General features: G+C 35.7%; 1 protein-coding gene across 1 annotated transcript; it reads right to left on the bottom strand.

Annotated features, from left to right (window-relative positions):
- Positions 1-39: 39 nt before the first annotated feature.
- LOC110373995 (androgen-dependent TFPI-regulating protein) lies at positions 40-741 on the bottom strand. Its single transcript, XM_064035081.1, has 2 exons — positions 736-741; positions 40-594 (listed from the first exon to the last, which is right to left on the bottom strand). The coding sequence occupies exons 1-2, from the start codon at positions 739-741 to the stop codon at positions 40-42; spliced, it is 561 nt and encodes a 186-aa protein (XP_063891151.1).
- Positions 742-17,512: the final 16,771 nt, after the last annotated feature.

The following is a 17,512-nucleotide window of genomic DNA, read 5'->3' as shown; positions in this document are numbered from 1 at the left end:
ATAAAATAACTTAAATCCTTATTTCTAAAATAATATTAATCAGTGTATTTTCTTAGTTCCATTAGTGTAAGTTACTTTACTATTTTTATCAGAGACCATGGCGTCTAACTTTTCACCGAACGAATAGAAAGCCATGCCCAGTGCAGCGCTACCTAGGAAATATATGCCTTTTGTCGTCCAACTAACAACATACAGGAATGGGTAAGGCCAGATACCGTATTTAAAGTAAATAACATGAATGTAAACGGCATAAATAGCAGTCAAGAAGATGGCTACAGAGAACCCAGTTTTCCTTGAAGGATAGTTTCTCTTAGTGAGGTATAATTCTACTAAAATAATTGGTAGAATTAGTGTGTGCATGATAAGGTTGAGCCACATGGGGAAGATTTTTTCGATTTCATCGTTAGGGAAGATGGCCCGCTTGTCGATGATGTAGAAGGTCCAGAATACTAGGACCACATAAAGAGCAGCACTGAGCGTAATGCTGAATAGGATGTCCTTGAATTGCCGGATTAGTGGCGGCTTTTTCGTGGCCGAGTTGGTCCCGAAGATGTCATTCAGAAGTGCTACGATGAAGTACACATTTTGCAGTACCTGGAAAGAAGAAAATGCTTTTGTTAGTTTTAGAAGTTTTGAGACAGTCATTGCTTCCTTGGTAAGAAGTTTAGGTGTAGGCCGCCCGGCCGTCGTCGGTTATGTTGCATAGGCATATTATATTACAGCACATTTCCTCACTCTCATAGTCTAATGTTAGCTACGGATAGGAGCAGGACCGACAGCTTAAGCTGCATTTCTCAGAACCATTCGGGCCCGATCCGGGAATCGAACCCGAAATCCTATGCTTGGCGGTCGTGCTTGCGACCACTACGTAACTATTATATAATCTGATAATCTGTGCCACGGGGTGCATGAAAGGAGCCTCCACGAGCGGTGTATCATATCCATCTCCATACGCCCGGCGCACCCTGGGCAACCTGCGAGGACAGCGAGCCGGTAACGCAGGTTGGCTGATCCTTTCACCACGATGGCAACAACGACATCTAACCGGTCCTTTTCAGGACCACAAAGGCCCTTTTCAGGGCCAAATACTAGGCAATTGTTAGAGCCCGCTCTGACCGTAATCTCTATAAGCGTAGCGAAATATTGGGCCTCAAAAATTTAAGTTTGCCATCGACTCGCGAAGAAGAAGAAGATCTGTGCCACTACACCAAAGGGGCAGTCAAAGTGTTTTGTATTATCCAGGTAGGTATGTTATATTTTACTTTTATAATCAGTCTTTTTCCTACACTGCGCAACTCGGTCACCTAATTATCTGCTTAATTTAAGTAGTTAATTAATGATTGTTAAGTAACTATATACCTATAGATATAGAGCTATAGATAACAGTTTATGAATTAATTTTATCGAATCGAACGATACTATTCTTTTATCGATTTACGTAAAAATATCTCTAAAGATGTCTACCTGATGTTGAGTCACGGCATTGAGGTAAATATAACCTTTGATAGTATGGATTTAAAAGGAAGATACATAGGTGCCTAATTATAATTTCCGCTTTTCACGAAGATAAAGAGAGACAATAAAATAAACGCATTAAGAAAATAATCACAATCACACCTACTTAGGTCCTGTAGAACAGTTACAAACTTTTTAGTCCATAGGTTTTTTTTTATATTTAATACTAAACTATGTAAATATGTTCGATGTAAATAGAATAGGTTTTTGATACTGAAGTTGTCACTTCCCTTACAATCCAAAATAAAACAAAGTTAAAGTTATTAAATGTTTCAATTATAAAATATCCCAAAGATCCCGAGCGATCCCGGTCCCAAGCGCGCTAGGCGCTGCAGTAGGTACATAGGTAGGGTCCTACTTTTTTTTTTTAGTATGTAAAAGAAGTATGGTTAATCAATGCATATCAATTGAGTGCATTCCCATAGATTGGCGTGATTAAGTCTGTCTGCATATTGACCATATCTACTGATAGGCAGCAGCAGATTGGTTTCAATTGAAGATGCATTAAAGTCACCTAACAACTAGCAAGTAGGTATGTGAGATCGAGAGATATCGGGGCGTAGTCAAATAAAGTAGCATAGGTATGTAATACATAACACTAAATACATACTATGTATTTAGTTATAGTTGCATTCTCTACTGGATTTATTAGGTACATAATATTAAAAAGCTGAAGAGTTTTCTTCTATGCCTTAACGCGCTAATCAACTGCTCCAATTTGGAAAAATATTTCCCCTAATAGATAGGTAATTAATTTATTGGGGAAGGTTACTTTTATCCGGGTGCGCGAAGTAACTAGTTCCCATGGGACGCAGTTGAAAGCCTTGGTGGAGACTTGTTTAAAAATAAGGATACCTACCTACTCTTGGTCTTTATTTTTGTTAGGTAAATACATATTGGGATTAATTTAACGTGTACGATTTTAGTGGCGATCGTGGAAAAGGTTAGGCAGATAATGAAGATGCCTTAAGCCTAATCTAAGCCAGCAACAATAAAATAGGAACTAGAAATAATAAAATTATTAAAATTATTTCCCTTCGAATAAAGTCAGGGTTTAAAATTTTAATTTTGCCATTAAATTGAAGTTTTAGAAGTTCAAATGTAGTTTAATTAAGAAATAGAGGTCGGTGTCTAGGTACTTAGGTAATTGTAAAGTACCTCTAATTTATGCCCAATTTAATTTTAGAGCTACGTGGTAAAACTAAGCACAATTTAAAAAAAACTAATAGGTTCTGAATAAATGGTCAACAGCAATTAATTTTGCTAAATAAATTAAATGTAAAGAAATACTTACAACAGTCCAAAATGTGAAAAATATAGCTCGAGCGTTGAATGGTACATTTTCAAATTCTTTCGCCGGGTATGGTATATGCACGTACTTTTGATCGTACCATAGTGCAAACGTATATAAACTTACAATCGAAATATGGTATAGAAGCGCCATATTTATTTATAAATTAATTATTTTAATATAATTTAATGCTCGCAACACTTTATAAGACGTCTGTATTGATCAACGTCGATCGAATCACTGATACAATTTGAATTTGGGACCACGCTTATTTATTTATATTTTTTTCAGTATCTACCCTTATCGCGCCGGCCGATAGTGAGACAAATGTCCGCTATTGGTTATTGTCGTTAGGTTAAATTAAATTATGTCTGCCCTTTTAGTCAATCCATTGCTTATTTTGTGTGGAACTTTTGAAGTTGTCCAGTTCTCAAAGTAGGATTTTCCTAAAGATATATATCTCGATAATTACCAAATTGATATTGACATATTATAAGAGGGTTGTATTTAGGTATTTTACTTGTATTTGTGAAGTTGTAGGGGTAACAGTTAAAGGATTTTCGGTAATCATCATCATCATCATCATCTCAGCCATAGGACGTCCACTGCTGAACATAGGCCTCCCCTTAGATCTCCTACTATTTCGGTAATACTAAACTATTATTATTAAACAAAGTAAGAAGTAGTTTACCGCGTGTTTGTTCGGAATAAATGTACCTAGTTCAAGGGCGGATCCAGCTTCGGCGCCAGGGGGGGGGGGTCACATAGTCGTGGTCAAGTCACACAAAAAAAAATATACTGTAGCGTATACTTCTTTCGATATTAAAAGTAGTAGTATAAATAAAATAAGTACATACGTAGCGAGAACGAAATTTTTACGAATTTGAAGAGAAGTGTTTTCATGTAGAAAATGGCCCGAGCAGAGTGAGCGCAATTTCTTGGACACAATCACAGACACGAAACTGAAAAAGCGCGAGCGAAGCGAGCGCGAAAATTTATATTCAGTTCGAGGACTAAAAGTAGATGAAAACGCTTTCTTGCTGTATAACAAATATACAGCACAAATACAAGAAAGCGCGATCATAGCAAGCGCGAGAATTTTTTCAGGTTGAAGACTAAACGTTTGAAAAGTATTGTGTACGCAGAAAAGGGCGCGTACATTTTTTATTGCAGCAACAGTAAAACATTTTCTGTGAAAACTTCAATTGTCTTACTATTGGTAATGGTTCATGAGATCAGGGCCGTCTCTAGCTCATGTAGCGCCTGGGTGCAATCATCACCCAAGCGCCACCCATGTATCTATTGAAAGATTTTGAGGATCGAAGTACAAGGAATATAAATAAGAACGTTCGAACGAAAGTCACTTTTTTGGTAGGTAAAGGACTTAAATAATGTTTCCAAATCATTGTAGGCTCAAACTGTTGGGCAGATTTAAGTTATGAAAGTCGAGACAGGACAATGTAATTGTAAAAATTAGCGCGAGCGAAGCGAGCGCGAAAATTTTTGAATTTTGGGACACAAAAAGTTCATAAGTTTTAAAAAGCACTGTTAAGTAACAAGCAGTCGGAAGCGCAAACTGTTTTGTTTTGAGGACTCTATCAATAATATTCTTAAAAATATATAAAATATTGCGCGAGCGAAGCGAGCGCGAAATTTTTTGAGACTACGATACAAAAGCATCTGATTATGTACATTGTAAAGCAACTTTTTTTAATTATTTGTTTGAAGACTCAGAAATCAGACTGGGAATTACGTACAAATAAAAAGGAACCGTGATTAGAGCGAGTGCCATTTGTGTTCGTTGATTCGGTGCGTCAATAAAAATAATAAACAATCAGAAATACAGTACAGGCAGAAATAGTCATTTACTCGCGAGCGTAGCGAGCTAGAATTTTTTCACTTAGTAGAGGGATGTTTAAAGTTAAAAATAATCAAAATGATCAATCCAACAAAGCGAAGGCGACTTTTTTGTCAGTATCATGATACAATGTGGAACTTCCTTATCGAAATCTGATATCGAGGCGCCCGGGTTATTCGCACACCCTGCACCATAGGTTAAGACGGCCCTGCATGAGATACAGCATGTAATGTAGACAACCCGGACAGCGGATTTTTAGTAACGGGGTCCCGTTTCCTCCTTTTGGGTACGGATAAAGAGTAAATGAAGAATAGAGAGCGAGCGTTGCGAGCACGAATTCTTCAGCAAAACTACTCTACCTGTAACTATGTAGGTATCTACCTATTCACTCGGAATAAAAATTATCTTATACTTATAACAAAAACATAAAACATCGTGTTTAACCATTTCAATTATTGGTCCTCTTAGGTCCTGAACCTGGCCCAGGGGGGGGTCATGACCTTGTGACCTACCCCCTGGATCCGCCGTTGACCTAGTTTGGTTTGGATTTTCACGCGGTTTTTTTAATAAGTTTAATAAGTAATTAACTCATTAGGAGTTTAAGAGCTTCCCTACAGCGGAGATTTTACTTACAGAAGAAAGTTAGCTCTTCAATGGTTGTGTGAAATTTATTTTTAAGGTAGTTGTGAATCAAATCAAAGTTTTTAGTCAGTATGATACTGGCCGGATACCAGATCTTTGTAATTTTGTTGTTATTTATTATTATATTTACTTATGAGCCCGGAAAAGTATCGACCGACAAAAAGTTTGCAATGTCGCGGGCAGGAACATAATATTATACCCATTTAACGGAGAGCTAAAGTTACTACAATAAAATTAATTTCAATAGTCCTCTCAAACACAAAAATGCCGCATGTTTTTTCGAGTCACAGATAACCAAATTCAGAGATAATGCCTGCACCTCCGGTTTCTGGATAAAAAGGTTCAATAAGTCATAGATAGTGATAGTTAAACGATATTATTAATGTTTTTAAAATAAAAAATAAAGCGATAAAGATAGCCGGATGTGTCTGACGGCCTATAGTCTGTCTCGAAGTGATATTAGTTTTATAATATTTACGTGATTTTGGAGTTTATGTAATACTTGGGTATCTAATTAGATGTTCTCAGTCGGCAGTGTTATACTCCCGTGCCTGGGAGTAAAGCCGCGTTCCCGAATGCTACTCAGTAGCAGTCGTTGCTAAAATTCCACGTTAGAGGCCGTCAGGTGGATTTGAGGAAATTCTGACATGAAGGCTTGGTAGGTGATTAAAAACCTGCACTCCACTCGATAAGAAGAAAAGGAAGTTGTTTCCCGCAGTTAAACCCAAGTGAGGGAACTACTTCACGGAACCTGATGAAAAGGGGTGTATGTGCTTTCTCAGGCTCTAGACTGTTTGTGTACCAATGTGGTTTAGTAGTTTTGGTGTGTAAGCCTGACAGACTGATTAAGTGACAAAGTTATGTTGGCATTTATAGTATTAGTACCTAGGGTAAGAGTTAAAGATGTAGACTTTTTTACGTTGCTGCGGGTTTACCTACACACCGCGGCTTTTTTCACAATTTTTTTCAGAAGGAACCTGTGTTATGTTACCTGTGTATGAGTAGTTATTTAGTCTGGCACTCCAGCTGTATGGCTGCCACAGCGGTAATTTCATGTATTCCCATTTAAAAAGGCTTCCTTTCTCATAGAAAAAAGGTTTGTTCTATCATTGTTTACCTGCATGATCACCACGCGTGCTCAGATCATATCGACACCTTCAACTCTTCCCAATGTCTCTCATCTCTAGTCCAGCGACCTATGTACTTTAAACACACTTAATATTCAAAACAGGATTATTACACTAGACTTTGTACTGTTTCCGATTGTTATTTATTTATAGAAGAATGTTCGATAAGAAACCTTTGGACTCAGACGTCCTAAGTGACCGTTATCTGGGACAAAATAACATTTCGATAATAAATTGCAAGGATTTTATAGTCCAAAGGTTGAGTTTTGTGATAATTTTGTACTGAAAATAGGGGAGATAATGGCTGTACTTAGCGAGTACTTAACAGATAAATATTATGTCAAGGAAAATGTTTCTTAAAAACGCGATGTTGTCTGGTTTTCTGTTAGTCATTCTTATCTTTGATTAGTATCAGAACATCACCCGTTGCCTGAAAATATGTATTAGGTATTTATATATTTATAGTGATAATAGCTTCCGCCAGCTGTTTCTCTCGTATCCCGCACCTGGTTAAGTAGCCCATATGCAGTTCTGATTTATTATAAGCTGTCATGTTTCGTCGAAATACCTTCCGTCGTTTGCGCGTGAAGTAGTTACAAATACCTATAGGTTTGTGTGTTTCCAAAAACAAACTTTCACTTTTATAATATTAGCTGATACTGCTTAACTTTTAGTTCTGTTGCCATGACAACCCTTTATTTAAAGTAACTCTCTGCCTGCTCTTCAATGTATTAAGTATCAGGGTTTTTTACAGATTATTTTATAGAATTCAGCGCAAAAATATTTTTATTATTCCGCCTACAAAACCAAGAACTAACAATACAATATTATAGTTCAATTCAAACACAATCTCAGTTAATACAATCTCCAAATACCAAATTGTCAATTTACGCCATCTTTATTTACTTACCTTATTTTTCTTGTCTATGAATCAGAAACAATATTATAGACTAAAGTAAGCCGTGACGGTGTTCCGATGTGGTTAACGTGTAGGTTTATCTTGGGCCCATACGGGGCCCGGGGTCCTAAGCTGGGTGCATCACGGCTCAGCACGATGGAGTAGGGTGACCATGTTGGGGGAGATTTAATAAAGGATTTTATACTGTATTTTATTTGCGACCGATGTTTCTATGATAAGTTTCATCTTATACAAATACAGAAAATAATTGGTTAATTAAATAACGTTATTGTTTTGTAAAAATATTGAAGGAAAAGCTGACAAGTAAAATGTTTGACCTACAATAGTCTGGTCAAGTTTGATTAATTGATTTGTCCAATCTGGGGAAAGTTTATTTGCCTAGCCCTGTGTCAATAAAGCAAAAATAACCTTTAAGATTAAAGGTTGAAACGGATGTACATACTTTCATTATATCAACCAACATTACTAACAGGCTACATACATGTAGTCTCAAGAAATATCTCAAGTCCTGTATCCCAACTTCCTAGAATAATTCTTCCTAATCATGGTCACCCTTACAACCTACTAAACTGAAGCTAAGAAAACAAAGGTATTAAGTTTTCTATTAACCCTCGGCCGCTGGATATTATTGGCAATAATGTCAATCCGGGCTTTAGCGCCGCTGTAAATACATTCGGCTCTTATATTTTGACAGTTTCCATTACAGGGTTATAATGGAAAATTTCTTATATTGTTTAACTATTTGGTTTTGTTGTTTGAAGATAGTTTTATGTGTTAGAAATAGCGGTAATAGTGTTTGCTTTGATTTTTGTGACTTTTGTATTACTAGAGAAATGTGGGCCTTTATTATCAGGCAGACAACTTTATTGTCTTTAAACCTTTATTATCAGGCAACTATTGTCCATAGATATTCTGTGGCCATAGGATTTACTTCTAATATATCAAGAATATGGAGGACAATAGAAGACTGTTGGCTCGAACAAGGTACAGGAAACCTCAATTCCTAAGCCAGCTGACAGTCTGCTAATCAAGTCAATAGCTTACAAGACAATATTACAATATTATAGTAGCTGAATTTCCTACGTAAAATATCTGGTCTAAATATAAAATACCCAGATAAGTGAGGCAACCAGACAAAAAGCGCACTTTGATCGATAGACACACCGACCAAGTAAAGAAAAAAAATCTAAAAATAGCCCAAAAATCTTCACAATCATCCATTATCTTCGAACTGCGGTGGATATTTATAGCCTGGGCTAGTTATTTTATATGATTTGCTGAAATGAGTGAGCTTATAGATTTCCCTTGAGCGATTGAAGCTTAGATTCCGAAGACTAGGTATAGCATTTTTTATGACATGAAGTTATTATGCGGATATAGTGTATTTATTGTTGTGAGAACTATTATGGCGTGGGATATTTTATTGTCAATTCTTATGATAGTTGAAAATTGAATATGAAAATAGGTAAAAGTAGTTGAGGTGTTTCTTAGGTCATATCATCCTTTAATAGCGCCTCGTATCCAAGGGGTAAAACGGGAGCCTATTACTAAGACTTCCCTGTGCGTCTGTCTCCAGGCTGTAGATTATGAACGGTGATGAAAGCTAGACAATTGAAATGTTCATAAATGAAGAACTAGAATGAAAATAAATCTTTTGGGGACTTACTTAAAGTCCTTGAATTCCGTGGTATAGTTTTACAAAAAGGCATCTGAATAACTGACTTTTTATTCTACATAAATACACCTACATTTTACAAAACTAAATCTCTCACAAACCCACACGCTCAGACTATAAAATTAATTAATGAACGATTAAAATAACCATGAATACTTAAGCGCTGAACAATTACAGTCGCGTATTAAACATTACTCTTACTTATACGGCTGTGGTGTCGCAGCCTACAGATTACTATTAATATTAAATTTTATGGCGGTGCATCGCTGGAGATTAAAGAGCTCCCCACAGTCTGCAACATGGAACTATGAAGAAGTTAAAAATAAAATAGGACAATTATTTTAAACACTTGACAAATCTTAGGTAGCCGTTCCCAATAGAAAAGCCAACTGAGACAGTTGTGATAGAGTCGCCTAAAAGACCAAAAACATCGGTGATCGAAGATTTGTGTATCCTAGTGGATATAAGGGCAACAACTAGGTACTGTTACTGTAACTGTTACAGCCTTTTTATCGAACAGATTACGAAGAAGGCTGCGAAGTATCTTTTTAAGATTTTTTATTAGTACTTAGCTCATTTAATCAGCTTTTTGTGTGCCTCACTGTATCAATCTTCGTTGCTTTCTTGAGCTCTATCCAAGAATCCATTCATGACTTGCTGCCTTGCTACTCTACCCTAAAAGAAGATAACCGGAGAAGGTACGTTTAAAACGGAAAGCCGTTTTAAACTTACCTTCTCCACAAAACTCTTCCCACATTCCTGTGGTCAATAATGAAGCACTCGCCACTTTTTATTTAGCCGCGTTAGACTCGGCTCGGTGCCACTTTTTACCGAATCTCCCACTTTGCGGGAGTTTCAACGTGAATGTGACACTTTTTGTGCCCAAAATTAGGTCTTGTCTGCCACTAAAATTAGGCTATAGCTGGGTATAACTTTGCTTTTAAAGCTGACGACAGTGATTTTGGTTTTTCACATAGCACATCTTTATTTTTAAAGATGTGCTATAGGCCTCCTATTTTTCTTTCGAAGTATATATTCGTTTCAGTTAGGCTTCGTTTTATTGTTGTATTTATGATACGCTATTGCCAAATGACCGTGTTGAACTAGTTTATAAACAATAGGTAGCTACACTATCAATTGCTTTTTTATTATTTATTATTTAAATTGTCTCTTTTTCAAAGTTTTTACATTTTGTAACACACTGTTCATTTTGGTGGGAAAGGGATGGTACGAGATACGATAACTTATCTTGTTCTTCTCGAGATACGATAACTTACTCCTGAATAATTACTGATAGCAAAATCACCTTATAGACTTTAAATACATATTACGTACGACATAATCAAGGTCCACGACGAGTTCGTTTACCTCAGTACGGCAATAGTGTCGCACTATAAGTATCATGTCGGTATCAACTGTACATACTTGTAAATATTCACCCTTCAGTAGAGGGACTATGATTTCAGAAAACATTGTAAACCGGCTTGAGAAAACTTCATGAAAGGCTAGTAAACAGAGATTGTAATTAACAACGGATAAAAATATGAACATCCAAATCAACATTCTTCTCCTTTCTGAAGAGTTTTAACTGAATTCGGCAAATACTGGTGCGTTATATACATGTTTAATAGGGGTGAACAATTGCTCTCGTTTCAATGTCTATATTTTCACATGATACGTCAGAAAAACGCATTCATTCACTGATCATTAAAAAATACTACTTATACAATAATCGAGGATCGTTTTTTTTTTTATAATTGAGCTAACGTATTTTTTTTCATAAAATTAACAAATCTGTATTTAGTGCGATATGTATCTGTCCTATAAGACACACAAAACATGGTGTTCCCACAGTAAATTCTAAGCATTCGTCTCCTAGCTAAAGCCACGCATTTCTTTGGTTGGTTTAAGTAAAAAAGACGTCATTAGGCTTGGGTTAATGAGAGGAATTTCTATTTGTGGGTAAATTTGCATCGCTCCCTTTTTGAACATTAATAACGAGGCTTTTAGGGGCCTATAGGTTATTTTCTTTTAGGTCTTTTCATGCGGCTGCTACCTATGTTGGTTCGTAGTTTGATATGTTTAAAAAATTGCATTTGCTACTTTACCTAGATTCCAATTGTTTCTCAAGTGTCAACTCAAGCCGTCAAGTTCTGCTGTACCTATTCAAGTTTGTATCTTGTAATTATAAAAATAGAAGAGTTCTAAGTGTAAAATGTCTTTCATTTTCATTATAGAAGTTAGCATTTTATAATATTTTTTTCTTCCTCCCATTTCGTAAAAGGTATTTTTAATCTTGATATCCTAGTTCAAAAACCTTTTTAAGAACAACAAAGCAAAATAATGTTATGTGGACTTAGTTTGTGAATACCATGGTTTGCACTCTTGTACAACAAATTATCTATTTTTTCTATGTAACAACAGCTTGTATTAGGTCTCCTTGTAAAAATCATCACGTATACGGAACCACGCTCTGTAAGTTAATTTCGGGCCCTGCATAATTATATTTACAGCGGTATTAGTGGGCTTTTCGTGGTATTTTTAACGAAAGTGACCCCAGGACTCAGGGGATTTATTCATTTGCAAAGGAATCTGTTTACGGGTTAAGAACCCCGTGTATTTTTGGGGTAAATATAATATTATTTTGTTAATTATTTAATTCCGGTCCATATTTTTGACATGTGAGATGGAAGAAACTTCTATTCTAGAGGAATAGGTATCATTTCTACTTTCATAAGTACGTCTACATAAGTAGATCTAAACGTGTGCCTTGAAGGTATAATATTCTAGCATACAGATCTTATAAAGGGGCATATTTTAGATGATGTACTTCTATCCTTAAAATCGGTGGTAGGTAACTAACTACTAACTAAGTCACTTACCCAAAGAAAGGTCCCATTGTTCAAACGATTACTAGGGCAGGCCAAACTTGGTCCGTGGTCGGTAACTAATCTAGTGGAATGCCGACAATTTGCCCACCCCCAATTAATATAAACTTTAGGGTATCTAATTTGAGAACCATTTTGTATTGTTATGGATTACGTAGGTTTTTGAAGTGTGTGTAAGAAGTTCTGATGGATGGTTTCGGATTTCATTGTAAAATGGTTTGAGGATCTTTGCAATCTGTTTAGCTTTTTACCAACTGTGTTGGGGTCGGCTTCCAGTGAAATCGGATGCAGCTAAGTACCAGTGTTTTACAAGAAGCGACTGGCCTAACCGACCTCCTCAGCCCAGTTACCTGGGCAACCTAAAACCCATTGGTAAGACCGGCTCTTTGCAAGTGGTACCTAATAGCTATCACCTAAAATTTTTGAGCACTTACAACGAGATTCTGTTTTTAGCGAATTATTTAAGATAGCAATTTAGCCTCCTGTAAAAACGTGTATATTACTCTGAGGATGTGATTACAAAGTCGTATCAGAATCCGCCTTTCAGGAGTGTTTTAGAACATCCACATATTTAACCATTGTCATGTAACAAGCACATAAAAAGCTACACAAATCTAAACTCCACGTTTAATGCTAGCTAAGTAAGTATTATACAGAAAGATTAATTATTCCATTCAATGTGACATGAATATTCGCTGAGGATAATTACAAATGAACCGCCTGGCTTGGGTTTGCAAATAATTCTGTGTTCAGCTGTCGTAGCTGAGTTATTGTTTGGTCACAATTCCCTTTTTTGAAGTTAGAAAAAATGGATGTCATTACATTTTTAGATTATAAAAAAACAGGTGTTTATATTTTATAGGTTACAAGAACTGAATTCTTCGCTAGTTGTGCTATTTCAGTAGTATGTATTGCTACTGAAATAGCACAACTGCTGATTGTAGTGCTGTGTTTCGGATGGCACGTTAAACTGTAGGTCCCGGCTGTCATTGAACATCCTTGGCAGTCGATACGGGTAGTCAGAAGCCAGTAAGTCTGTCCAACCAACGGGTATTGGGTTGCCCGGGTAACTGGGTTGAGGGGGTCAGATAGGGCAGTCGCTCCTTGTAAAGCACTGGTACTCAGCTACATCCGGTTAGACTGGAAGCCGACCCCAACGTAGTTTGGGAAAAAGGCTCGGAGGATGGAGGATGGATGGTATTAGAGCTTTCTTCTCAACATTGATATTTTTGCATTAGCGACAGAAAAGCTGGGAGTAAAGTGAGTGATGGAATTAAATATCCCAAAAAGAATTTCGTCACATTGAGGTAATTATCCCAACCAATTAAATTAATCTTTTTCGAAACAATAGCATGATCAGGTAAGTAATCTGAAAAAATAGCTTTCTAATTCTTTGCGTGAAATCCTAGGAGCAGCGTTTAAGATTTAAACATAAGTAGTAAATACTTACTGATTATTCATTCACTTTAACATAAAACATTAACAATACAAGAAACCTTTTTCATACTATAAATATGAAATGATTGCATCGCGTTTAAAAACCACAGTTTCCTTCGCTCGATGGAACCACTTGTGGACTGTCTTCCCTCTGGTGAAATAATATAGATTTATTATGTATAACCACTGAAAAAGGGAAAAGCAAGAAATGTATTTCTTGAATAAAAGTTGAGATATCAAATTGCAAGAAGTTACGAGTAGAAATTACAAAAACTGTATTTATCTTAAAGATAGTTTTATGTGAATGTTTGGTTTATTTCAGTTTGCTTGGGTAACTGGGTTGAGGAGATCAGATAGGCAGTCGCTCCGTGAAAATCACTGTACACAGCTGCATGCATTTATACTGAAAGCCGACCCTAACATGTTTGGAGAAAACCCTGCAGATTATTATATTCTATTACAAGATTTTATAAGGCCGTTGAATGCTACATAATTCTTACAATATTACTTTGAAAGTTCTATATGGCCTTCTATTTCCTGTGATTCTTTATCCAAAGTGTTTATAAACCATTAAAAATGTTCTAGATTCTCAAAATGTTTACCAAAACAACGGTTGTTTGTTTTGAAACACGGAAGAAGGAAAGATTTTTGAAAACAATCACTTCCTTGCGATAAAAATAACTTTTAGTAAGCCGGCTTAACCCTACTTAAATAACTTAACTTTTACACGTGTAACTGCTTTCTAATAAAGATCTTAAATTGTCAAGTTCTCTTCAAAATAATAATCTTGCAACCTTTTAACAATTCCTGGTAAATTAGCCCTTTCTTGACAGCCAATTTTAAGTGTTTTTAAATCCTTTACTTAGAAATATTCTATTTGCGAAAATAACTCAGTCGATCAACACATTTGAGTAAAAACGCAATTATGTTATAAGGGGTAAACTGATTGGGATAAAATTCGATATAGGTATAGATGGTGCTCTGGAGACGAGTAGGTATAGACTATTTACTCTAGGGTATAATATAATCTTGCTAAAACGGCTAAATCGATTGAGATGAAATGTGACACAGGTATAGATGGTACTCTGTAGACGAATATAGACTACTTACTTACTTCTAGGGTATAAATCGAATGAGATGAAATTTGGCACATATAATTGGTGCTCTTGCCAAATATAGGGTACTTTTAGTACTAAATAAAATATAGCTATTTTAAACTCGTAAAGAAACTTCTCAAGCTGGAAATATTTCCCGGCCCATAGAGCAAAATATAGAGCATGTAAGCTGTCCATAGATAAAGGGTGCTCCGTAGTGAGTCTTTACCTATGTATGTAGTTTGCATTGCGCCTCTACGAAACACAGAGTAGGGAGGAAGTTCAGAGGTTGCGTTTAGGTATTTATTTTTTATTTGTAACTAGCTCTTTCCAAGACGTCTTCGGATAAAATACTCGGTCATACGGAGGTAACGTTGCTTCGAAACAGTGAAAGAATTTTTCAAATCGATTCTGTAATTTCGAAACGTTTAGAGTATCTGAACTCTGCAGACTAAATAGTTAGCGTAGCAATAGCCGCAGTTCAATCTAAGTTTTTAGTTGGCTCGATACTCCGCAAATACCTTTTCGCTATTATGTGCGCACTACCATTTACTTCCATATTAATTTATGACTCTGCATGAAGAGACTCTTCAACATACAAAAAAATCATTTTTGTACAAATGTTCACAATTACTCAGTCTTTGGTTGGTAAAGGAAAAAGTATTAAGGAAACCTGGATTTTAAAGCATGAAGCTTAAGCAAACATGGTGGTCGTCTCAGTACGAGAAGAGGCCTGTGCCCTGCAGAGTGTCAAAAAAGGCTAATAATTATGAAATCTAACAAAACTTATACAGAAACCTCTGTGACAAACTACTCTGTGCGCGAAGAAGGTCCCAGTAACGAGGTATTCAGAACCTGCCTTTCTATTGCCTTTGAATATCGACAAGCACACACACACACATAATCATAGCAACATGTGTTATATGCATGTTTGTCTGTTTATAAGTTACAGGTACTTAGTTTTATTATATGGTGAAACAGTATGTGAAGCTTAAATTAGTCGAAAGGGCACGATAAACTGTTGGTATAGGCTGTCATTTGAACATCATGGCAGTCATTATGGGTAGTCAGAAGCCAGTTTTTACATTGGGGTATTGGGTTGCCCGAGTAGCTGGGTTGAGGAGGTTAGATAGGCAGTCGCTTCTTGCAAAACACTGATACGCATTTTTTATTAGAATCTGACCCCGACACAGTTGGGAGAAAGGTTTAATAACCATAATAACACTGTGAGGACTTCTTTACGTTTGAAAACCTTTTAGTATGGACACTAGACAGTCTATGCACTTATTTTTATCCGGTAACAATAAAATCATCTCACAAAACTTAAAAGTACCTACGGCCGAAAATGTAAAGAAGTTTTATACACGAAAATAAAATTTCACAGCCCGTCTTAATTTGCAAAACGTAGACAAATTATTTATAATTTCCGCGCATTTAAAAGGAAAGTGTAATTATTTAAATTGTTGTTGAAACTTTCTTTAATAACACGTTTACACTCGACGATCTTAAATAAAATGGCGGAAAGAATAATTAGATTACAAATTAAAATGTATAATTTTATGACCGTTTTGTTCATTTTCCTCAATAAATCATAATAAAAATGATTTAGATGCCAATTTGTTGAAAACCTTAATGGTGTAAAAAGTACGGTAAATTATACGCTATGGTAAATATAAAACATTTTTAATGTGACCCCTGTGTAAGAGTAAAGATGTTTTTTTAATTTGTATATACATTTTATTCATTGCAAATTATTAGCTATCTTACTGAACACACAGATTACAGAATACACAGGTACATACTGGAAGTGTTTTTCACAAAATTAGAGGTACCGAATGTTTTGTGCAGCTGTCAATTTTCAAGGCATGATAGCGTGTTTTGTACTGACTGACAGAATTGTTACCTTCACCAAAAACAGTCAAACCGTACATAGGTTGACGAAAAAGTAAGGGAAAGTTATTTTATTTTAATTTTAAATGTTTAAATAATGGCATGAACTGATTATTAACCAATTAACTCATAAATAAATCCCCAATGTTTCCCCATTTATATGACAGTTTCAGTTTATTGGACGAGTAACCACAGACAATAGACGCCTGACAAGATTCCCTGAATTAATATCAATGTCAATAACAATGCTGACAGGCTTTATTGTAAAGTTTATGAATTTCGGAATTTAATTAAGCTTTTCCTGATTTTATTGTGAAACTTTAGAGATTAGACACTGTTATTTTAATTATGTCATTCAATTATTATGTAGATATCACTATTGTAACATTTTAGGTTATATAGCTTTAGTTAAAAAGTGCAACAAACAAACAGACAGAGTTACTTTCGCTTTTGTAATATAAGTATGGGTGTACTTTTCATTGTAATTTAAGGATATAATTTTCGGGGTTTTTGTTTGTTTATTTTGTCGCTTTCTCGAGTAACAGATTATACAAAAAAAAGTAGGCATAAATAAACAATTTAATGTTTAATTCTTATTCCCAAACTCGTGTCGTCATCGTATCGTGTACTATAAATTGCATTTCTCGCTTATCCAACTGCCCGTACCAAAGTTTTCTTCGCAGATTTTTTATTGTTATTTAAATATATCAACCAAAACTCTGTCATAAAAGGGAAATGATGTTTCGTAACTTTGACATGAGAGCAGTTTTTTAATACAGCTTTTTTATTGTTATCAATGTATTCAGAGATGGATTTTAAAGGCATTTTTTGTTTAATATTTAGGAATATTTTTGTTGTAGATGGCGGGACGTGGTTTTGAAAGATATGGAGGAGTGCCAGCCTAGGTGTCCGAACACGATGTCTTAGATAGAGCGAAAAGTGGAGAAGAAAAATTAGGAAAGCTGACCCCACCACCAGAGATTTAGGGATGCTTTTGTGGTGTTGAAAATCTTTTTCTTTACGACCGGCAATTAAAAACGCAATTAAAAAATTCGAAACGTGGAAAACGAGACAATAAAAACAGGTACAGGAATAACTTACTTTTAAAAGTAGGTATCAGCTTGAATGCAATTAAATAAAAATAAGAAAATGCTAACATTTGACTGTACTTTATCT

This window comes from Helicoverpa armigera, chromosome 6, assembly GCF_030705265.1.
Source record: "Helicoverpa armigera isolate CAAS_96S chromosome 6, ASM3070526v1, whole genome shotgun sequence".
Taxonomy (NCBI): Eukaryota; Metazoa; Arthropoda; class Insecta; order Lepidoptera; family Noctuidae; genus Helicoverpa; species Helicoverpa armigera.
This window is presented reverse-complemented; position numbering and strand designations above follow the sequence as displayed.